Here is a 24,245-nt window from a genome sequence, read left to right on the forward strand (position 1 = left end):
CTTAGCCCTCAATAAATTCTAGGAAGTTTAAGGTGTTTTTTTTTTTTTTTGGGGGGGGGGGTAACAAGATCCATCTCTCACCTGTGAATCTTGCAGACTTCTATTGTTCCCTCTAGAATGCCTGTCAAGGACAAAATTCCTGTAACTTACCAGAAGGCCTTGCTTATTCACTGCAGGCAGAGTGAAGGACTGCCTGCCGTTTCCATGGTTCCCTCCCCGCCCACCCACTTTTTCAGGGCACTTATGACACATCTCTATTTGTTTCACTTTGCCCCGCACCCTTTACCCTGTTTCTGATCTTGACTATAAAAGGGCAGCGTGCATAAATGTATCTTCAAACTGGGTACAGTGACAAAGTGCACAGTTGCCTGACAATTTGGGTAAAGGAAGGGAACATCCTCTCCTTTCTTCCTCTGCCAGACGCCTGCCCACACCTTCTTGCAGATTCAGCCGTGAAAGTCACGTTCTCGATGTACCTGTAACTTTTTCTACCACCCCCTACCACACGGTAGGCACATGCCAGAAAGGCTGTGTCTGATTCCTCTCTATGACACCTGGGCCCGGCACGTAGCGACCCGTCCACAGAGCGGCCAGATGAATGGAGACTTGCCGAGGCGGCGGAAGCCCGGCGAGGTTTCCTCGGAACCAGCTCCACCTCTTTCTGGGTAGGATCCCAGCGGCTGGGCCCGTGACACTCAGGGCATGACGCCCACCAGCTCCACTCCCTCCAGAGACAGCCCGTGCCTTCCCATCCACCCATCCAGCCGCCGACCCCATCCCCACGCCCCCACCCGACACCACGCAACCTCGTCCTAGCGCCTCTCTGGGCGTCACCGCGCGAGCCGCGCCGACTGCGATTGGCCAAACAAGGCATAGCGCCATCTCGGCCTACAGCGCGGCGCTCGCCCTCATTGGTGGGCGGCGGCAAGGGGCGGTGACGGTGGGCGGAGCCCCGCCCTCTGGTCCCTAGCCCGGGTCGAGCCCTAACGCCGGCGACGCTCACGCGGCCGGGCGGCTCTCTAGGCGCCAGGCGGTTACTTTGGTTACTGCCGAAGCGCTGCACTGGGAGGGCTGCCGCCGCCCGCGAGGGATGCTGATGATGACTCGCTCGGGAGCCGCCGCCGCAGCTGCTCTCTGAGGGGGGAGCGCCCTGGAAAGTGTCGTTCAGCTGGGTGAAGGTTCGGGGACCGGTGCCTTGGGAGCCGCGGGGAGGAGGAAGTTTGGAGGTGGGTGCTACGCTTCCCAGTCCTGGAGCCGCAGTCTCGAGTCCGAGGCCATCTTCGGTGGGAGAAGGCTGCCCCGTCCGACGTTTCCCTCTGAGAGTGGAGGTCCCGGGCAAGAGAAGGAACTCTCTCCGCGCCGTCTCAGCCCTCGAGCTTTCCGACCCGGTGAGGCCGCAGTTCCCCAGCGCAAGATATTTCTTTGATGTTTGTCTCCCTGTTGCTCTTCCGAAAGGACACCTGCTGCTAGTGAGAGCGAAGAGCAATTTCACTGCACGACGAGCCAACAACAAAATTTAATACGTTATCCGGAATTAATCTCCCAGGACTCCCAGCACTCCCCCACCCCCCACAGATGGATTGCTTGAAAGGGGAGAGTCTGATCGCGAGCTCTTGGAGGTTTTTAAATACTTTTCTTTAAATCCTGGAGAACTTTCCCGGCTAAACGTACTTTTATACTAACTTACATGATTTTGTAAATTTCTCTGATTTGAATTGTAATCCCGTGACGGTGTTTCCTGGACTTTAGCCGGTCCCCCGCGCTCCTTTTTGGCAACACATTTTGGGGAGAGCATCTAAACACCAAAACCCTACCAGGAAAAAAAAAATCTCCTAACGTTGATCCGGAGTCCCCGAAGAAGCCTTTTAACCATGTGGACTTTTCTCGGCATCGCTACTTTCACCTATTTTTATAAGAAATGCGGAGACTTTGTCTCTCTGGCCAACAAGGAGCTGTTGCTATCCGTGCTGGTGTTCCTGTCGCTGGGGCTCGTGCTGTCTTATCGCTACCGGAGCGGGGCTCTCCTTGGGCGCCGGCAGAGTGGCTCCCAGTTGGCGGGCTTCTCCTATATTCTGTCAGCTTTGCCTTTCATTGGCTTCTTCTGGGCCAAATCCCCCGCTGGATCAGAAAATAAAGAGCAGCTGGGGTCTAGAAGGGTAGGTTGAATTCAAAGTGGGCACATGTATGAGTGTCTTACATTTAAAATTAGGACTGCGATCACCCAGATGTAAATACGGTAATTTAAAGGGTGAAAGGCTGCAAGTTAGATATTCTGTACGAATTCTGATATAGATGGTTTTGGTTTTTTGTTTTGTTTACGCTCTTAACTACATCCTTGGCGCTCTTAGAAATGATGGAAAACCTTTGTTTCATTTAGTGTTGGTGGTGCTAGAGCTAAATGAACTTGGTTTGATTAACGAAAGGTGAAATGTTCAAGTCAGTAGGACAGAATCACTGTCTGTGATGGAAAAATAGTTTTGTTTAAATCTTTTGGTAAGGATTGTGTTTGAACCTGGGAAGAAAGAAGAAAGCTGCTTCAGGTAAACTCGTTGCTAATAAGAAGGGACAGCTGCCTGGGGAAAGTCACAGAACAGCTGGAAGAACTGGCTGAGTAAAAATGCTCAGTGTTTTAAAGTCTTGGGCACAAGACTCGTCTCTCCCGTCTCTCCCCACATCAGTGGAGCCTTGAGTAAATCAGTGTCCTAGGTTAGGTGAATAATTAATGTTTGGTCCATGCAGAGACAGCAGAGGAGGACAGTGGTGAGAGATGATCGGGGGAAAAGATTGTTGAGGCCAGAATATTTAGGGCCTGTTGGCCTTGGGTGTTTATACTTTTCCCCAAGAGCACTGGAGGATTAAAGTATGTGAGGAATGATATTTTATTTTTACTTTTTATTTATTATTTTTTAAAGTCTTTATCGATTTTGTTACAATATTGCTTCCATATTGTGTTCTGGTTTTTTTGACCACAAGGCACGTGGAATCTTAGCTCCCTGACCAGGGATCAAACCCACATCCCCTGCATCGGAAGGCGAAGTCTTAACCTCCGGAATGCCAGGAAAGTCCCTGACTTTCGCTTTTTAAAAAGAACATTCTAGTTTCTGTGCGGAGAATGGATTGTAGGAGGACAAGAATGGAAGCAGGGATGTGGGCTGAGAGAGTCTTGCAGTAGGCCAAGTAAGGGATGGTCTACACAGTAATTCACTCCTTCAGGGTTCCAGAGCCATATCTTCTTACCTGTATCTGCGGCAGAGATCAACACAGTTTAAGAAGAGAGGGGGCTTGGTTTAGAAGTTTTGCTCTACCACTGCTGACTGTGAGACTTTGGGCAAGTTGCTTACTTTCTGGAAGAATCAGTTACCTCTTCTGTTAGGTGGGAATGGCACTAACCTTGCTGGTAGTTAGCGAATTGATTGATTTAATGTTTGCTAAATGCCTGGTACATAACTGTCTGGTAAATGGTAGTTATTTGTATTAGTCTAGGGGTAGTCTCCATCTGTTAGGAACCTTCGGAATGGTGCTGAATTCATTGATGGGGTGGATGTGGGTTGGAGGAATGGGAGGGTAAGGGAATCTTTAATTTTCAGTTTGAAATCTTTGCTACTGTTACCTGAGATGATGTCTCTCAGGGCCACTGAGCACTAGTCCAGGAGGCTGGAATGCCATCATACTGAAGAGAAATTTGGCGGTTGGAAGTTGAATTACAGCTCTCAGTATTGGTTCCATTTTGCAAATACCTCAGGCTCTCTGTTTATTTCCTTAATACCTGGGAGTCAGTAGACTGTATTAAGTTCCCTTTAGTGCTTCATGTACTAACCAGGCTCTGAAAGGCAACTTTCTCCAGAGTTCTTCTTCCAGGATTGTGTATATGTGTTTGTGTGTAACAGGGAACATTTAGGAAGAAAGGCTAATAAACAATGGCTAAAATGACAAGTGAAAGTGGCTCAGGTGTGTCTGATTCTTTGTGACTCTGTGGACTGTAGCCCGCCAGGCTCTTCTGTCCAGGAATTCTCCAGATAAAATACTGGAGTGGGTTGACATTTCCTTCTCTAGGGGACCTTCCTGCCAGGGATCAAATCTCGGTCTTCTGCATTGCAGGTAGATTCTTTACCATCTGAGCCACCAAAATGGCAGAAGAGGCTTTAAATACAGTCAGTTGTTCTGGCTATTAATACTGAGAGAAAGAGTAAGTTCTGTTGTGAAAATTAATTTCTCTAAGAAAAATGATTTAAAAAAAAACAGGTGATAGGGCGTAGGTCATTGTAGAGGCCAGATGAATATTAGATCACAGAGATTTAAAATTCTAAAGGATTTTAGGTTTTATCTCTTTCCTTTTTGCCTGACAAAAATGTTTGTTCTTATTCCTAAACTGGAGGGCCACTTGTTTGACCAAGTTCCCGTAACAGTATCGGGATGGGGGAAAAGGAAGGTAAATGTGTTCTTCCTTTTGGATGATGGAGGATGAGTTGGTTAGATGGCATCACCGACTCTATGGATGTGAGTTGGAGTAAGCTCCAAGAGTTGGTGATGGACAGGGAAGCCTGGCGTGCTGCAGTTCATGGGGTCGCAAAGAGTCGGACACGACTGAGCAACTGAACTGAACAGAACTTTTTGCCTGAGGGCTCCCCTGATAGTTCAGTTGGATGTGACTGAGTAACTTTCACTTTTTTTGCTTGAGGTCTTTTATTTAAACCCTTTCAAAATGACATTTAACCTTATCTTAGTTGTTAAGGTCAGAGAACCCCAGGAAGATGGTTCCTTGCAACTCTGTGTCTGAATGTATTCATATTTGTGACTCCATGTACCAACAAAAAATGCTTATTATGATACTGAATTATTCATTAAAAAAAAACTGTAATAGGTACTGTTATGCTCAATGGGCATAAATCTCTCAAAACAGCCCTTTTTCATCTTATAATCAAAGGGAGGGTTTTTACTGTCAGCCCAACCAGTGATAGTTTTAATGTTTGTTCTTATTCTTAAACTAGAGGGTCACATATTTGACCAAGTTCCCTTAAGAGTATCAGGATGGAGGAAAAGGAAGGTAAATATGTTCTTAAATGTCAAGTTCTAAAACTGCGAACAGGTTGAACTCCAAGGAACAGAATGAGTTATTCTCTTGGAATTGTACGTATTCCCAATTAATAGATCCCTGGCCAGAATTTGCCAGTCTTTTTGTTATATAAAAAGTGATTTTAGATTAAGATAGATTTTTCAGATGAAAATCGAGAGGGAGAAAATGAAGACAACTAGTGGAAATATCTAAAGGGTGCTGAATAATTTGCAACACGAAATCATATCAGAAGCTGTACATGATTTGTATCTGGTGGATGCTCAGTATGTATATGAAGAATTGAGTAATTAGGATAGAATTTTCCCTGTAAGACTTAGAAGTCCCTTGTAAACCTATCTTATAATTGGTCTATTGTGTATTTCTCAATATATGACAGCATTTTCTAAATATATTTGGAAGATGGAACATAAGTTTCATTTTACTGGGGTATTATCCATTTTTGTTTAATCGGTATTTAGATATTGTTGTTTTTTATATATGATATGGATTTAAAAACATAACCGTTCATTTGGTTTGATAATATTTAGGGTATAGTTTTTACCTAAGATGCAAGCGTTCACTGTGCCTGTATAGTAGTACTATGATTTAAAGACAACAAATGTGGCTACATAATTCTTTTTTTTTTTAAGCAGTGCAAAAAAGGGACCAGTATTTCAGAAACAACCTTAATAGGAACAACTGCCTCTACCCTGACCTCTTCTCAAAACGATCCAGAAGTTATCATCGTGGGATCTGGTGTCCTCGGCTCTGCTTTGGCCGCAGTGCTTTCCAGAGATGGAAGAAAGGTGACAGTAATTGAGAGAGATTTAAAAGAGCCTGACCGGATCCTTGGAGAATTTCTGCAGCCAGGTGGTTATTATGCCTTGAAAGACCTTGGTCTTGAAGGTAGGTTCCTAGTGATTTTTAGGAGTTAATGTGGTACAAGCAAGCAGTCTTTGCTATGACTGGTAAAAGGGTATTCCATTTTATTTTCATGTATAAAGATTACACATTTATCAACAAATTTTCATGAAAATGAAAGCAAAGGAGAAGATAAGCATGAGGAAACATGAAGTAGCCTTTGTGAGATAAAAGTGGCTAAAAAATTGTAATGGTCAAAGTTGAAGACTGGAAAACTTCAACTTGGAATGAGGAATGAAATTTAGTGAAAGGTGAAGTGAACTGTCATTTGTAGAGTGCATGTGATGCACCTGTTTTAGAACCTTTTATTTAAGGATCATTATTCCAGTGCTTTTAAAATACTCTTCATTTAGGAAGTAGTTTTGCTGTTTGCTTTGTATGAGGTGCTATACTGGGTGCCAAGGATAAACTGGCGAATAAGACAGATCAGCGATCCAGTCTTGGGGTTCAGAGTGCAAAATAGGTCCGGGAATTGAGAGAGAGCTTGCTTGGTCTTTAGGGTGGGCATGATGTTGTAGTAATTACCAGCATTGATTCTGGCACTAGATTGCCTGACTTTGAATACAGCTTAGGTGCTTAAAAAGCTGTGTGATCTTGGCTAAGTTACTTAACCACCTGTGTGTTAAGTTTGTTGCTGTTGTTTCGTCTTTAAATCTGACTATTTGTGACTCCATGGACTGTAGCCTGCCAGGCTCCACTGTCCATGGGATTTTCCAGGCGAGAATACTAGAGTGAGTTGCCATTTCCTCCTCTAGGGGATCTTCCTGACCCAGGGACTGAACATGTGTTTCCTGCTTTGGCAGGTTCTTTACCTCTGAACCACCAGGGAAATCTCTATTAGTTTACTCATCTGTAAAAGAGGCTCATATTAGAGTCCTTGACTCATAGGTTATTAAGAGAATTAATTGAATTAAAGCATAAAGATAAAGCAGTCAGAACAATTCCTGGTATGTATTAAGCACTATGTAAATGTTTGCTATTTTATTCAGTGTACTGAAGAGGAGACCAGTGTAGTCAGAAAGTGTTGGGTAATGGGGAAAGGAGCAGGACTTGAGATTGAGATTGGAGAGTTAGGCAGCTGCTAGTCCTGCAGGACTTTGAAGGCAGTGGAACAGGAGTATGACAGGATCCTGTTTATGCCTCCAAAGGCTTCAAACCTTTGAGAGCTCTTCACAATGACGGACACTTCTTGTATCCTGACTCAGTACCTACGTGTGTGCATGCTCAGACATGTCCAACTCTTTGCGACTCTATGGACTGTAGCCCGCCAGACTCCTCTGTTTATGGGATTCTCCAGGCAAGAATACTAGAGTGGGTTGCCATTTCCTGTTCCAAGGGATATTCCTGACCCAGGGGTTGAACCCACGTCTCCTGCATCACAGGCGGATTCTTTACCCACTGAGCCACCTGAGAAGCTGCTCAGTACCTACATACATTCCTAAATCTGACTGAGATTTATTTTGCTTTTTAAATACTCGCATGATTTTACCCAAGTCTACAATTCGCAGCTTGAAATTTCATTTCACAGTTTACCATTGAATCACATCCTGCACTACTTAAAAACCACAGCAGTAATGGAGACCAGCTAAGGAGAGTGTGCACTTTTCTAGGATGCTATTTAGAAAGAATATGTGGTGGTTGTGTGGTGACTAGACTACAAGACCGTGGTGGTGGGGTGGCAAGAGTCAGTGCAAGGAGTCTAGTGGGAGCTCATCGCCAAGTCCAAATGGCATATGATGGTGATTTGGACTAGCACGTTAGCAGGGGATGTAAAGAGAAGTGGACAGGTTCGTGACCAAATAAAAGACAGGAATGGCTTGACTTAGTAAAGGATTGGTGTGAGGTATGAGAAGATAGGGTATTAAAAAGTGATTTTTAGCATTTTTATTTGACCAGCTGGAAGATGCAGTGTAAGAAAACCTAGACAGGGACCAGCACTGGGAGGAAGTTGGGGGACCCATGGAGATAGACACGTGGACTGTTTAGTTGAGAATATGAATCTCAAGTGCAAAGGAATGAGTGCTTTGAGCTGGCTGGTGTAGGTATGTCAGAGATGTCAGCATGTTTGTGGTACTTAAAAGCCACAGCAGTGATGGAGACCAGCTAAGCAGAGTGTGCAGGAAAAAAAGAGAAGACAGAATAAATCAAGTCCTGGGAAAGTGACATTTAGAAATTGGGTGGAAGAAGAGAAGCTTGCTGGAGGATGGAGAAGGAGCCTGCAGAATGATAGGAAAGAGCCGGGAGAGTTTGGTGTCCTTAATCCAACAGAGGAAAGTGTTTCTCGCGGGAGGGGACGGGTACATATCAAGAAAGGAAAGGAGCCATGTCATGGTTTGCTAATGAAGGGTCAGGTCAGAACAGTGCGTAGGAAGTACGATGGGATTCGGCCATTTGGAGGTTGCTGTGGGACTGACAAGGTGTTTCAATGGAGTTGTGTAGACGAAACCTGGACTGAAGTGAATGGGAGATGAAAAAATTTGAGGCTAGAAAGCTACTCTCAAGGAGTTTTTCTCTAACAGAAAACAGAAACAGGGCAGAGGTGACATGTAGATGTGAGGATACAGGAGGGGTGTTTTGATACTAGATAGAACATGTTTGTGGGGTAACAGAGAAGATCAGGTTGGGAGGGACGTGACTAAACGGGTAACATTCATTCTTTCATTTAATGTATTTATTAAGTATCAGCTATATTGTAAGTACTGTTCTGGGTGCTGAGGCTACAGTAGTGAACAAAACAGATTCCAGCCCTCACAGAGCATACATTCTAGGTGCTCCTGTAGAAGATGGTGATAAAAGATGAATAAATAAAATTTAGAGTATATATTATGGTTATAAGTGCTTCAGAGAAGAGTCAGAACAGAGAGATAGGGAGTGTACTTCTAAATGATGCAGCGGGCGGGGGAAGGGAAAGCCTTACTGAGACGGTGATGTTTGAGGAAAAGACTGAAGGGAAGGGGTAGGAGAGCCTTAGGGCTGTCTGGAGGGAGAGAAGCTCTTTCCAGGTAGAGAGAGCATCACGGGCTGAAGCCTGATGGGGAGGAGTGAGCCTGTGGCTTCTTTGAAGAGCAGGAAAGGAGAATTGTGTTGAATTGAGTGGTTTGAGTTGGAGTTAAGGAGAATGGATACTGGATTCCCTGCTGGCCCACTATATGGATTAGACTTTTATTCCAAAGGGAAGCCATTGGAGAATTTCAAGAAGAGGAAGTTACTAGATTTCATGTCTTAAAAGTATGATTAGAAATCTTGTTTTAATGTATTCTTGTTAGTGTGTAGAAGAAAGACTAGATCATGAAGTGGCAAGTCAGCAGCAGGGAGACCTGTTAGGAAGTTATTGTGGAAACAGTGAGAGCTGATGGCTTGGACCAGGGTCATGGCCGTAGCGGTGGGGGACGTGGTCACATTCTGGGAATATATTTGGAAGGAAGAGCCAGTAGGACCTGCTGCTGCTGGATGAGATGTGAGGGGTGTGAGAAAGAGAGGAGTCGTGGTATTTAAAGAAGGCTAGATGGCGTTGCCAAGAAGAGGCCCAGGACGACTCCTGGGGTACTCTAAGGTAGAGAGGTCAGTGAGAGCAGGAGCCGAGTAAGAGGACTGAGACTGAGAAGGGGCAGACAGAGGGGAAAACCGAGACAGCAGGGCCCGGGCCCCAGCAGAGAGGGTGGATTGTAAAGAAGGGGGCCCGCTGCCTCTGGCCTTTTATGTTCTCTGACCACCACCCTCCATGAGAGGGTCACCAGAGGCAGGTGGGACAGTACCCTGAGGCGGATTTTGTCAGCTTCATCATTGATCGTCACGCGTGAATTTGATGAGGATGCCATCTTCCTGCCTGCCTGGTTAAGAAAGTGAAAGTGCCAAAGTCTATCATATTTGATTTCACCAGTCAAATTGTGAGAGGCAGATGTTTCAAATCTTAAATTAGACCTTATTTATATACTTAAGATAACTTATCCAAGGAAAATTTTACTGTGCCACTACTGTTTCACATGTTCTGGTGTGTTCTAAATTGGCCAAGTTTAGCTCTTAGAAGTTCTTCCATAATATGAGTTAAGAAAAATAAGCTTATTTCAGTAGCTGGACAAAACAAAAGTGGAAATACTAGATGGGTTTCAAACAGGTATGCCGGTAAAGATTGGCAGTTTGCTGAGATCCAAATTGAATACACTGCTAATTGGCAGCTTCTGTGATACCTGTGTGCTTTTCTCTGACTGAATTTTAGCTGGAATAATTTAGAAGCCAAACCAAAAAACTAACTTACTTGGATCCTAGGTGGGATGTTTGACAAGTATTCATCCAGCTTGTCCCTGACTAGACTTTAAAGTGTAACTGAAAAGCTTATCAGAAAAAAAATGATTTATTTTGATCTTAGCATAGATGTGTGGTAAAATTGTTTTATTATAAAGTTTTCCTTTTCATCAGAAATGAAATCATTTTAATAGACTTAATCCTCAATATTATATTTTAATGTATTTGAATATATTTATAGCATGTGACTTTTAAAATACATGCTAAAGTCAACTTACAGCAACATTTCTAATACTATTATCCATTCTTTATCATAACTTTAAGCCTGTTCATAGTATTTTCTCAGTTAATACTTTATAATGTACCCTAGATGGATTACAAGGCTAATATTACATTAAAGGGTGCTAACTTCTTCTTGGTTCTTGATAGTTGTTGCCGTGCTTATTTTCTAAAATGTTATTAGTTTATGATATGACCAGTAATATATACAATTTATCCATTTTATCATTATTTTACCAGCAACTTTGATAGATTTGGTGTCTTCTTGTTTCAGTTTTATTTCATTGATTTTTTTTTTAAATCAAGTTTTGAACATTGTTTTCCTGACATATTCAATGTTTCTTTGTAGTATGACTCATCTGTGTACATTTTCCCTGTTATTATTAGAGTCTGAATATTTTTCCTATGAATTTTAATAAATTTTATATGTAAATATTTACCTTTTATGATATCACAAATTTGCTAAGACTGTTGTCTTCCAGAAGCATTAAGGTTGGTTTCTGAAATAGTTCTGTTCACGTCTAGTTCTCCAAATGGTGTTGTAGCTTTATGAACGCAGAAACTCATTTTCCACATCCGTGTCCTCTTGGTGATTAGTGTAACTCTGGGCATATTACAAAAACTGACTTTTTTTTTAAACTACGTTGTTTTGCAGATACAGTGGAAGGTATTGATGCCCAGGTTGTAAATGGCTACATAATTCATGATCAGGAAAGCAAAACAGAGGTTCAGATTCCTTTCCCCCTGTCAGAGAACAATCACGTGCGGAGTGGAAGAGCTTTCCATCATGGAAGATTCATCATGCGTCTCCGGAAGGCAGCTATGGCAGAGCCCAAGTAAGGCTCAGCTTCCAATACCTGATGTTAAACTGTTGTACTGTTAAATACTGTCTTATACGTTTTCATAAGTGTTTTCATAAGTATACCTGATGTTAAACTGTTATACTGTTAAATACTGTTTTATACGTTTTCATAAGTGTTTGGGTATAGGTTAGAGCATAGCTGTTGTACTAGAATAAACCATAAGTTAGAAGAATGTTAATTCTTCACCCTTTGTTAAGAATATCATATAAATCGTTTGAATGATTAGAACTATTGAGAACTTTCCTATGACTCAATGTGTGATTTTTATGTGGTTCGAACTGAGAGGATGTAGTCATTGTAATTAAGGTTTAAGTTCATATGTACCCATTTGGGAGTTGGAGTTTGTGGTTATGGTGCTTTTTATTAAAAGTCAGGACAGAGGACTTAAAAGAGAAAATCCCTGTTGCATTCATACTAAGGACCTGGACTGACAGGACTGGCTGGGTGTCCCTCTCTCTCTCTTTTTGAGTTATAATTGATATACAATAGTATATTGTATATATACTGTACATATTGTATATACTATAGATTGTATATATACTGTATACTGTATATTGTATATATACTGTACAGATGTACAGTATAGTGATTGACAGTTTTAAAGGGCTTCTTCTTTTAATTATTAACTTATATTTACTTCTAGCCCTGTACCCTATAACTGTGATTTAAGTTTTAAACATGAGAATCCTCATGTCATCGACAAAGGCTTGAAAGTTAAAGTACAAGTCGCTCAGTCATGTCCAACTTTTTGTGACCTCATGGACTGTATAGTCCATGGGATTCTCTAGGCCAGAATACTGAAGTGGGTAGCCTTTCCCTTCTCCAGGGGCTCTTCCCAGGGATCAAACCCAGGTCTCCTGCATTGCAGGTGGATTCTTTACCAGCTGAGCCACAAGGGAAGCCCAAGAATACTGGAGTGGGTAGCCTATCCCTTCTCCAGCGGATCTTCCTGACCCAGGAATTAAACTGGAGTCTCCTGCATTGCAGGCAGATTCTTTACCAACTGAGCTATTGGGGAAGCCCTGATAAAGGCTTAAATCCTTAATGTTGGCTTAAATGTTGACAAAGCAAAAGGAGAAATGAATTGATTATTCTTAGAACTTGAAGAATTTGATATCTATGAAAGTAGAATATATTCATTTTAGAAAAATAGAGAAATACTTAAAAATATAGAGGAGATTGTAAAAATTATCTATGATCCTTCTAACTAGAAGTAACTACTCAGAAAAATTTGAATAAATTCCAATTCTGTGTATATTTATCAACACAACAAAACTTTTGTTTGTATGTAAAATTTTTCTGCATGTATTTTATTTTTTAATGAATTGAGATAAAACCTCATGTTACTTTTTAAAAATGCTTTTCTGAAAAGTCATTACATTAGTTGCATACATTCCATCTTAAAAAATTAGAAAATTATAACCCCACCTAACTCTAAAACCCATGGATGTTTTTGCTTTTTGTCATTCCAGCCCTTTTTCTATGTACATGTGTGTCCAGTTTAGGGTACACTGGAGATAGGGAAAAGGAATTTTTCATTCCGTGTTTAAATTTTTCAGTTGTGCTACCAGAGAATTCATTTGTTTATCTTTTAGTGCAAAGTTTATCGAGGGCTCTGTGCTGCAGTTACTGGAAGAAGATGATGCTGTGACGGGGGTTCAGTACAAGGATAAAGAGACTGGAGACATCAAGGTGAGATGCAGCAGATCCTCGCTTTTCCTGAGAGATGTTTATTTTCTTTTTCTCCTACTCCTTTAAGAGAAGGAGGCCCACAAGTTTATTATTCACCAAGTGGACTGAGATCTCTCCAAACTCTCTGTGCTAGATTGCAACACATTGTTCTTTGGGGCACTGCAGAATGCTGTTCAAATAACTCTGGAAACAAACTCCGTGATGTTAGCTGTGTTAAAAACTGAAGTGAGAAGTGTACCCTAGCGGAGAGGGAACTGGAAGATGCAAAAAGGAAGGATTCAGCATGAAAGAAATAATGAGAATAAGATAAACTATTGTTGAAATAAGAAAGGCAAAAACTAAGAGACTCTCTGGGGAAATAGCTGAATAAAATAGTTTCCAGTATTTGCTTGTGTTGGTTTAGAACAGAGGAGAAAGTCAAAAGCTTATCTGTTGATTCTTTCATAGGGTAATTACCTCCTAGGAATTACACTCTAATGGGGGCAATTGCAAGGTAATATAAGTATATACATCCATGTGTACAAAAAGTCTTCAGAGCCATAGCCGTTGACTGAAAGCACTATGTGGGGTTAAAAAATTCTAGAATAAAAGAATGTGGCTAGTCCTTGGGATTTGTAATGTGGTTCAGTTTTCTATGGGCTCTGCTTGCTTGTCATAGTTTCTCCCAGTGTCCATCGAAGTGACTTAATCCCAGGTGGTTTGGAATGGTAGGACTTTGCTGGAAGGTGATCTCAAGGGGAGAGTCTCTAAAGATGGGTCATTCATTAACCTCAGCCCACATGAGAGCTCCTTCAATAGCATTATCTCCAGGTACTCTATAATGTCCCATGATGTGTTTAAATTTGTTTATGTACACTTTAAAAGAACAGTCTTTTCACTGTGTATTTCTCACCATTTAGCTGAGTGTTCTTTGTTTTTGTTGTAGGAACTCCATGCTCCATTGACTATTGTTGCAGATGGACTTTTCTCCAAGTTCAGGAAAAACCTGATCTCCAATAAAGTTTCCATTTCTTCACATTTTGTTGGCTTCCTTATGGAGGTATTGTAGAAATGCAATTGTAGAAGATAAAAGCAACTTGAAATTTGCAACTTATTAAAAATATTTTATTTATTTATTTTCCTAGAATGCACCGCAGTTTAAAGCAAATCATGCCGAACTTATTTTAGCTAACCCAAGTCCAGTTCTCATCTACCAAATTTCACCTAACGAAACTCGAGTACTTGTGGACATCCGAGGAGACATGCCAAGGAATTTGAGAGAATACATGACTGAAAATATCTACCCACAGTTACCTGGTAAGAAGTAGTGTTTCACTGCCATTGTAATCTAGTCTGTAAGTAAGTCTCACAAAAGACTCTCCATCTCCAATTCTCACTAAAGCTTTGTCTAAATGAGGCTGAAAGATGAGAATGACAGCTGAAAAATTTCATCTAATTAGTCAGATACAGTGGAGCTGAATAAACCATTTAAACTAGCACATAAAAAAATCTCCACAAGTAAAGAAAATAGTTTCAATGTATTTTTTCATAGTAATAATAAAAGTGTAGTTTTGTGAGTAATCATTAATAGTGGCATATATGGTATTTTTTAAGGTAGTCTGGATAGTAGTCTAGATAGCTGAATTCTTGAAATATCTCTTATACATAATTACTTTTTGTGCTTGGTTTTTGTAGAAATGATAGCTGCCATCTATTGATTGTCTACTATATAAGAGGTGTTTTACAAACATAATTTAATCTACACAACCACCTGAGGTAGGCATTATCATGATCCCCATTTAGCAGATGACGAGACTAAGATTCAGAGAAGTTAATTAGCTTTCTCCAAACATAAACCTTTAGTAAGGGGCAGAGCCAAGGTCGAAAGCAGGTCTGTGTGCTCATGTGTCCCTGCCCTGGGAACACAAGGGCTCTAAGGGTTCTTAAAGATCTTTTGGTTTTGAGTTGAGTACAGAAAGGCTTCATGAGATTGCAGACATCTTTGTTAAACACTCATTAAAATTATTTTTTGAGAATTGGAAGATGTAAGAAAGACATGTAAAAAAAGTTATTAAGAATATTGATAAAATTGAAAGGAAAACTCTGCTCGCCAATTATGATTATAGTAATAGCAGATTATCCTGGATGTGAGTACATTTGTTTAAATATTCTGGGTTTTCAAGTTAGTTTTTAAACTAAGGAACATTATTTTTTAAACTAAGCAAAAGCACTGTTTACTAACAGAATATCAATAGAAATTAAGGTACACATGGACCAATTCAGATTTTTAATGGTGACATTTTCAACACTTCAATACATTTTCACTCAGTTAAGCCATTTTGAAGCTTTCAGATGGAAAGAATGAGTTATGTGTATTTAGGAAGAGGATAATTAATAATGTATTTTTAGCATTTTTTTCTTTTACTGTAGATTTTTTTTCCCCCCAGTCCAAAGCATAGCTAGAGAAGACTGCCTTATGATCAGGGAGAGAAATATTTGTAGGTTTATGTTCATATTAGTTAGGTTATGGAAATTCTGTTCATTGGAGGAAGGGAATAGTTTCAACACAGTCATTCAGCTCTTGTATTCCCAGATTACAATGGGAATTATATGAAAAGCAAGTTCATTTTCTATAAAGTGGAAGCATGAAACTTTGGTACTTTTCTGGGATGTATCGCAGAGATGAAACTAATCTGTTTCATTCTAGATGAAGAAACTAAAAGCTCCTCAGAGAGATAGTTCTCTCTACATCTTACCCTTTTTTTAACTGTACTTACCCTCCTGTTGTTTGTGAATTGGTGGTATATTTCATCTGTTTTTATAGAATATGGTGGTGACAATAAAATAGGTGTTAAATATATACCTGTTGGTAATCATTTGGAAGAAAGGTGGGTGGTTTTTCTCCTTATCATCTCGTCTGGATTTGCTTCACTCTTCCTCTAGGTTTTTGTTCATACAACTCTGTATCTATTTATATTGATTTTTGCTTAATCGATTCCTTAGCCATCCCTTAGCAGGAACAACTGTGTGCTTAACAAACAGTTTGTTATTAATTAGTTCTTGATTTATCACAAGGGATATTTGTAACAACCATCACAGATGTGTAGTATGTATTTGTGTATACTTGATAAGAATATGTGACAATTTGAAATTGGAATGTTATAAACCATTTATTTGGTGGGGCGGGCTTTATTGCAGATCACCTGAAAGGACCATTCCTAGAAGCCTCTCAGAATTCGCGTTTGAGATCGATGCCAGCAAGCTTCCTCCCTTCTTCACCAGTAAACAAACGAGGTATTATCTTCTTGGACCAACTTTATAAAAGATAATCCAAATATTATAATTCAGTATTCCAAATGACATGTATGTGGTACAGAAAATAGATTATTGTAATTAGTGCATACCAAAATTAGTTTTATGATATTTATTATTTAGTATTGAGTATAGATAGGTCACTGTTCGAGTTTATGAAAATAAAAATTAAGTACAGTCCTTAATCTAGAGAAGGCAGTTTTCCAGTGAAAGATGTAAATAATTTCAGAACACTGCTGATAAATGCTGTTATGAAAGCCCACTCTTGGTACCCCAGATTCACTGTGAAGGAGTGGGACGTACAAGGCAGGGAGCAAGCCTGTGAATTGGGAAGGGTAATTAGGGAAGACGTTGCTCTGGAGACACAGCTGGACAGTGAGATGAGGGACTTCTGAGTAGGCAGAACAATACCTGCAAAAGCCAGCGTGGCTGAGAAATGGTGGCACTTAAGTAGCTCCCTAGACCCCTGGAGCATAGGAGAGGTGGCAGAGTGGTAGAAAGTTAAGATATGCAGTTTTAATCCTATAGACAGTGCAAAGTCATTGAAAAGTTCTTTTTATGTTTATAATATCTTTATTGAGAGATAATTCACAGATCACATAGTTCACTTATTTAAAGTGTACAGCTTGTTGGTTTTTAGTGTATTCATAGGTCCTTGGAGCCATCACCACAATTTTAGAACGTTTTTAATCATGCTGGAATGAAACCATGTAACCATTAGTAGCTGCTGCTCACATCCTCCCAAACCACCGTTAATTTACTTTCTGTCTCTATAGATTTGCCTATTCTGGACATGTCCTATAAATGTAATCATACAATGTCATCCTTTGTAACTGGCTTCTTGGAGGTTCATCCGTCTTGTAACATGCATCAGTCTTTCATTTGGTTTAACCGCCAAACACTACTCCTTGCATGGATATGTTACATCTTGACTATCTATTCATCAACTGATAGACATTTGGATTGTTTCCAATTTTGTTTCATACCTGTGTATGAGTTATTGTGTGGACATTTATTTTCATTTTTCTTGGTTATATTCCTAGGAATAGAATTGCTGGGTCCTAACTCTCTCTAATGCTTTGAGCAACTGCCAAACTGTTTTCCAAAGTGGTTGATCATCCTCCATTTCCATTAACAATATATGAGGGTTCCAATTTCTCCACATCCTCGACAACATTTATTCGTATCTGTCCTTTTGCCATAGCCATCCTGGAAGGTGTAAAGTAACAATAAAAGTGGAAGGTAGAGAAACGATTTCAGTAACATCTAGGATGTAGCATGCATGAAACTCAGTGATTAATGGTAATAAGGGAGAGCGAGGTGTCTTGATGGATTCCAGGTTTCAGGCTTAGGTATTTTGCCAGCGATTTGCTGACATTGGACTTAGGGAAGTGTGGGGAGATAATGAGTTCATTTTTGGACACAGTGATGTGACGGCTGGGAGGTTATTTGAGTGGCCAAGTGGAGGCCCACTGAAAACAGGAGTGTGGAGCCTGAAGGGGAGGTGTGAATGAGAGCTGTCGATATACTGTGGTTCCTGAACATAAACAGCTGTTGTTTGCTATGGAGAAACATGTATCATAAATTGCCAGTCATAGAAATAAACTATAATGCAAAGCAGAATGAAAGCCAGTGCCGAACTGATACAAAGAGCATGCTTTGGGAACATATCCCAGTTGGTGGAATTGGGAATGTTCCGTGGAGGAGGAGGAATAAAAGCTGGTTATAGCTAGTGGTTTCTAGTGAAGGTGTTAGACTAATGCATAAAAGAACTTGGGTGAAAATTTAGAAACTACTTTTTCATAAATTAATATATGTGTATTCTATAATTAGATAGTATATTGTGACATTACAGGAAAAAATTATCCATAATTCTGCCACCTTACCACTTTTACTATGATTGTTTTATTTCTCTCAGAAAATTAAATACATGCTTTGTTTAACTGTCCCTCTGAGTCATGGGTCATGAGCCAGGCTGACAGTGGGCGGGAATCTTAGAGTCAGGACTGTAATCAGGAGGGGCTGTACCTCGAGTCAGATTGCAGAGCTTACTGCTTCTGTGGTTTTGATGCAAGGGGCTGGTTTTTAGCTAAGCTTCAAGCAAGGTTTATTCTTCTAAATTAACTTCTTATGTGTTTGGAATATCTGCATATTCCCTTAGAACCATATAGATCTCTATAATATGCGGGCAGCAAGTATTACTCTGAAATGGCAAGGAATTCTTGATTTTTTCCCCTTGTAAAAGACTTGCTTTTTACACATGGATGCCTGTACATTGCTTTTTTTGTTTTTTTCATGAAAGAGGACTTACACATATTTTGACATTGTCTGACTAAACCTTAGCTTAACATGTGAGTTTTTTGAGGGCAGGGATCACGTTCCTGTTCTCACTGTATCCCTAGCATCTGGCACATATTAGTTACCTAACAAATAGTAATTGAATCAACTCTTGAATTTTTGCCAGAGTAAATTTTAGTTGTGGTTTAGTATTAGTATTTTAATTGGTTTCGTATTTAGTATTTTCACATTCTAATTTACTAGCTGACATTCATAGTTTATAAATTATTAATAGGTTTTTTTTTTGGAAGAGGGGCGTTGTTTTTTGTTTTCTTTGGATCTTAAAGGATGCTCCAGGATAATGTCATGATCTAAGTTCTCTTTTTACAGGTGTTCTTCTTTTGGGAGATGCATACAATATGAGGCATCCTCTTACTGGTGGAGGAATGACTGTTGTTTTTAATGATATAAAACTGTGGAGAAAATTGCTGAAGGGCATCCCTGACCTTTATGATGATGCAGCTGTTTTCCAGGTAAGATATTCTTTGACAAAAATGTCTCAAAATAGATTTCTTTCTGGGGCCTAAGATGAATGGGACTTTGCAGAGGAGATCTGTACCTGGGATCATGGTCCTTAGTAGTGATTCTTAAACAGTCTTGTTCAGGATTGAGAACATGAGTTGCAACCTGTGAATCTTCTAGAATTTCTGGTTTGGAGATTACATGGGCCACTTAGCCTCAGAGATGTAACTTGTTCATCTGGAGATTTTTATTTTTTTGATGGGAGTGTAAATGTTGAACAAGACATAATTTCTAGTAGATAGTCCTCAGGGTATCAGTTTAAGGGATTATAAACATTAGTTTGTGCTTTTTTTTTTTTTAAACCCTTACCATATAATAGGTGATCTTTCTCTTTTTTAGGCCAAACAATCATTTTATTGGACAAGAAAAAAGTCTCATTCCTTTGTTGTGAATGTTCTTGCTCAGGCTCTTTATGAATTATTTTCTGCTACAGATGGTAAGTGCAGCTATTTTTGAATGATTGTTACTGAATTATAGATTTTTAGCAGAGGAAGGGAACTGAATTACAAAAAGTTAGTGATTAGGCCAGAAATAGAAATGTTTCCTGAGTTTGCCAACTTCCAAGTTGTTAAGTCCTTTTTAACTCCATCCTTGAGCACAATTTTGACTAATCATCATGTATCCACCACTGTGTGTGGGAAGCCATTGCCTCTTTAGACAACCTTAGTAACAGTACCTCAGTCATGTGTCATTATTCATTCCTCTGGTCCACATCACATCACACGTTCCCCAAAAGCATAAGATTGTGATGGAAGACCTTTCTGACTGTGAATTAAAGGGCAAGGTAGTGTTAATCCTTTTTCTTCCCAGACAGTAGTTCAATTTCTTTTCGAAACAGTATTTTGTAAAATGAAAATGAGCTTCATATCAAACCTAGATTTTTGTCTCCTATTAAAATGCACAAGCAGAAGGTATCCATCCACCTTTTACTCACGTGAAATATTCCCACTTTACTACTATAAGGCTTTTGTTTTTGTTTCCGTATGGTAGAGGGTGATGGTCAGTCTCACATGAAGGAAAACATTACTTAGCAGACACAGGGCTAGAGATGGAGGAAAAGTCACCTGTGCCACTTCCCAGCCGTGGCCATGTACACGTACACGTTAGTGAGCGGTGGGTTAGTGAAACGAGACCTTTAGGTTTTTAAGAATAAATGTAACTCCCAATACAAAATAAAAAGTTTTTTTTTTTTTAAATGACATAACTCTGATCCCATTACCTCAGGTATTTATAATACAAGAAAGCTATTTCTGTGACCTGGTTGGGGCGCTAGTGACCCTTGCTTTGGTGATCTGATTACCAAGGATGACTCAGTACAAATACTTCGTGCAGCCCCTCTAACCGTCGTTCTTGCTAAAGGAAAAGACAACGTGTTGTGATTTGCCAAGCAAATCTCTCTTGCTAGTTGATCATGGAAGTTACAGTGACTGGTTGGGCAAGAAGAGAACTAAATTTCGAGTTTTTCTAAGCTCTTCTTTCTGAGCTTTTCTCAGCTCTTGAGTTTCTTAGAGTTTGAATCCACCCACAAAACAACAGAGCTATGAGATACTGAAGGAACAATGGGCTGTATTGGAGTAAAAGTTTACCTGTTGTAATCTTTTTCCCTGTTGTAAAGAATAATCGAGGTATACTTGAACATTAATTCTATACTATTAAAAAAAGTTTATTGATTATACTATGTTGTGAGGGTTTAATGAATTATTTTGAAAAATATAATAAAACTGTACAGATATAAGGCATTATTATTCACTTCATAATTTACTGCTCAGATATACACACTAGGCATCTTAGAGACCATTATTCTGGTTTCTAGAATTGTGTTTTTGTAAGAAAAGAATATACAAAATATTTGACATCACTAAATGAATTTATAACACAATCAAGGAGATAGCTTTTAAATAACTCGTAATTTCCAAGGCCTACATGTTTAGTAATTATTTACTAGCAGAAAAAAGTTTATTCATTTGTGAATTACTATGTAGTCTTCATTATGAAATTGAAAAGAAATCTTGGGTGGCTAAAATGCTAACACTAGATTTTTAAGAAATTAATCTATAAAGGTGTAATAAATGTTACATATTCATTTTTTTCTGACATATCATTAGCACCCCACGTAAATGTATAAGTATTTTGATTGAGAGTAATTTTAAACTTTTATTTTAGATTCCCTACATCAACTGAGAAAAGCCTGTTTTTTTTATTTCAAACTTGGTGGAAAATGTGTTGCAGGTCCGGTTGGGCTGCTTTCCGTGTAAGTTGTTAGAAAAGCCTGTTTTTTTTATTTCAAACTTGGTGGAAAATGTGTTGCAGGTCCGGTTGGGCTGCTTTCCGTGTAAGTTGTTCTGACGACACAGAGGAAACAGATACTCCAGATTTTCTTAGGACTGTGGTTTATGCTGCGCTTGCTTAGTCACTCAGTCGTGTCCTACTCCTTGCAACCCCAGGGACTGTGGCCCACCAGGCACTTCTGTCCATGGGGATTCTCCAGGCAAGAATACTGGAGTGGGTTGCCATTTCCTTCTCCAGGGATCTTCCCGGCGCAGGGATTGAACCTGCATATCTTATGTCTTCTGCATTGGCAGGCAGGTTCTTCACCACTAGTGCCAGCTGGGAAGTTTGATTTATGAATCACTGCTAATCCCTCTACCTGCTGCATGTCATCATTTTATTATTGATTAGTATCCCAATCAAAATGTTCCCAGAGAAATGAAAAAAGGCAGTATTCAATCCTGCATTTTAGTTCTGGGCAACAGTGTTGATCCTGAGTTGGTGAGTAGATGAGGCTAAAACCCTTGATTAAAAGAGCAGCTTGTTTTTTTGCCTGTGGGTTTATGGCCCTGACCTGATCTATGGGGACCATGAATAATAGAGAAGTTTATATTTAACATTGAACTCCACTGAAGTGTGGGACTCATGAAACTCAGTTCTGATGGTGCAGACATGTAGAATTATTCTTGGAAAGTCTGCAAAGTGAAATTCCTTAAGGCTTTTCTCCTTTGTCCACTTTCTGAGTGTCAACACTGTTACCTTTTGAAAAACCGAGATTCCATAGGCCAGGCTACTTTAGCTTGAGATCTCAAGATAATAAGAAAACAGCTCAGGACGCACAATTCATATAAACTAAGATAAGTTACTGGCTTCTCTGACAGGAGTAAAGTCTAAGCAGTTTCTTGTAAGAAAAAAGTTTTAATTTGTCCCTTGACCAGCAGATACAAGCTTGTAAAGTCCCCTAAAATGTTGAGTGTCTATTTACCTTTATAGATGATACACAATTGGAATCTCTTTATGAGTCAGTTTTCATTTTGGGGTCTTAATTATATGTATTTTTTCCCATTACAGATTATCTCCCAATCCTCTGGTTTTAATCGGACACTTCTTTGGCGTCGCAGTCTATGCCACCTATTTTTGCTTTAAATCGGAACCTTGGATTACAAAACCCCGAGCCATTTTCAGTAGCGGTGCTGTATTGTACAGAGCGTGTTCTGTAATATTTCCTCTGATTTACTCAGAAATGAAGTACTTGGTTCATTAAGCTTAAAGGGGAACCATCTGTGAATGAATACTGGGAACTTGCCAAGTCTGCAGTGACTTGGAAGACAGTGTATATAGCACAGTACTCCTTCCGCTTCTAAAGTGGGAATTCTTGGACCAAGATTGGGATTAATTTGTTTTTGAAGTTATTTTGTATATAAACATACATGTAAATATATACTTTAGTTTGCAATTTCAAATGAAGGGTAAAATAAGATAGATATTTAAAAGAAATGATTGTTACCATAAATTAGTGCTAACATTGAGGAGCTGCAGTTTGTCTTTTGAATTCAGTATTTGGGATGAGTCACTGTGGGACATGCAAATAAAATGAAGAATGAACTCTCATGTCTTTTTGTTTTTTTTGGCCACACCCTGAGGCATGTGGTATCTTAATTCCCCAACCAGGGATCAAACCCGAGCCCCCTCCATTGGAAACACAGAGTCTTAACCACTGAACCACCAGGGAAGTCCTCTTCTTTTTGTCTGTTGCTGTGGGCTTCTTTATATAACTTCATGAAAAAGAAAACCAAAGTGGGATGGAAAAATGCAGAGGGAAGCCTTTTCTGTTAAATAGCTCTTGACATTGGGGAAGTTGCCTCAATATATCTGGACCTTATTCTCCTCATGTATCCCTCTATCTCCCCTCACTTATCCAATTGGATAAGGTTCTTTTCTGAGGTCCTGGAAAATGTCACATTCATATAAAAGGGAATCAAAGGCTTTATATAAATTCTACTGTGTAACATTAATAAGCCAGGCTAGGCTTATTTCAAGGAACAGTGAACAGGGCTGTACACTGGAGTGTCTACTAGACTATACACTGGACACACATGAGTGTATAATGGACTCAACATGATGTACACTGGGTTGTATTGACCTGTACACTGGCTGTGTACGAGTGTGTACTGGAGTATATACTCCAGGACTGTACGCTGGAGTATATACTAGACTGTACACTGGGGTGTATACTAGACCATACACTGGGCTGTACACTGGATGTACATGAGTGAATACTGGGCTGTATACTGAATGTATATGACTGTATATTGGACTGTACACTGGAGTATATACTAGACTGTACACTGAACATACACAAGTGTACACTAGACTATACACTAACTGTACACTGGGCTGTACTTTGGATGTACACGTGTATACTGGACCATACACAGGAAACACGTTAGTGTACACTGGATTGTACACGACATAGAAGTGTACACTGAACTGTACATGGGATTGTACATGGACGTACAGCTGACAGTACCCTCAACTGTACAAAGGGGCTTCCCAGGTGGCTCAGGGGTAAAGAACCCTCCTGCCAACACTGGAGACCCAAGAGATGTGGTTCAATCCTTGGGTTGGGAAGATCCCCAGAGTAGAAGGTGGCAACCCACACTCCAGTATTTTTGCTTGGAAAATTTCAAGGACAGAGGAGACTGGTGGGCTACAGTCCATGGGGTTGCAGAGTTGGACACGACTGACCACACAAATATAAGGTAGTTTTGAGACAC

The 24,245-nt window shown here is 40.0% G+C and overlaps 1 protein-coding gene across 2 annotated transcripts; it reads left to right on the forward strand.

Moving 5' to 3' along the window:
- Window positions 1-995: 995 nt before the first annotated feature.
- Window positions 996-23,073, forward strand: SQLE (squalene epoxidase). Of its 2 annotated transcripts, XM_065903103.1 has the most exons (11): window positions 996-2,156; window positions 5,707-5,959; window positions 11,151-11,331; window positions 12,954-13,050; window positions 13,976-14,089; window positions 14,175-14,346; window positions 16,228-16,323; window positions 19,009-19,151; window positions 19,540-19,636; window positions 21,364-21,451; window positions 22,540-23,073. In XM_065903103.1, the coding sequence occupies exons 1-11, from the start codon at window positions 1,872-1,874 to the stop codon at window positions 22,730-22,732; spliced, it is 1,719 nt and encodes a 572-aa protein (XP_065759175.1). In that variant the 5' UTR covers window positions 996-1,871; the 3' UTR covers window positions 22,733-23,073. The 2 variants fall into 2 exon arrangements, with proteins under 2 accessions (XP_065759175.1, XP_065759176.1); XM_065903104.1 differs by lacking the exon at window positions 21,364-21,451 and having other exon boundaries at window positions 22,540-22,705.
- The last annotated feature ends 1,172 nt before the right edge of the window (window positions 23,074-24,245 follow it).

Source organism: Muntiacus reevesi, chromosome 12 (genome assembly GCF_963930625.1).
Source record: "Muntiacus reevesi chromosome 12, mMunRee1.1, whole genome shotgun sequence".
In the NCBI taxonomy this organism is placed as follows: domain Eukaryota; kingdom Metazoa; phylum Chordata; class Mammalia; order Artiodactyla; family Cervidae; genus Muntiacus; species Muntiacus reevesi.

What these genes read in the sequence shown, in the direction of transcription:
- SQLE (XM_065903103.1), top strand. Translation starts at nt 1,872, where the DNA reads ATGTGGACTTTTCTCGGCATCGCTACTTTCACCTATTTTTATAAGAAA. An exon ending in AAGAGACTGGAGACATCAAG is followed by an intron (nt 13,051 to 13,975) that starts GTGAGATGCAGC and finishes TTTTTGTTGTAG; the next exon opens with GAACTCCATGCTCCATTGAC. An exon ending in ATGATGCAGCTGTTTTCCAG is followed by an intron (nt 19,152 to 19,539) that starts GTAAGATATTCT and finishes TCTCTTTTTTAG; the next exon opens with GCCAAACAATCATTTTATTG.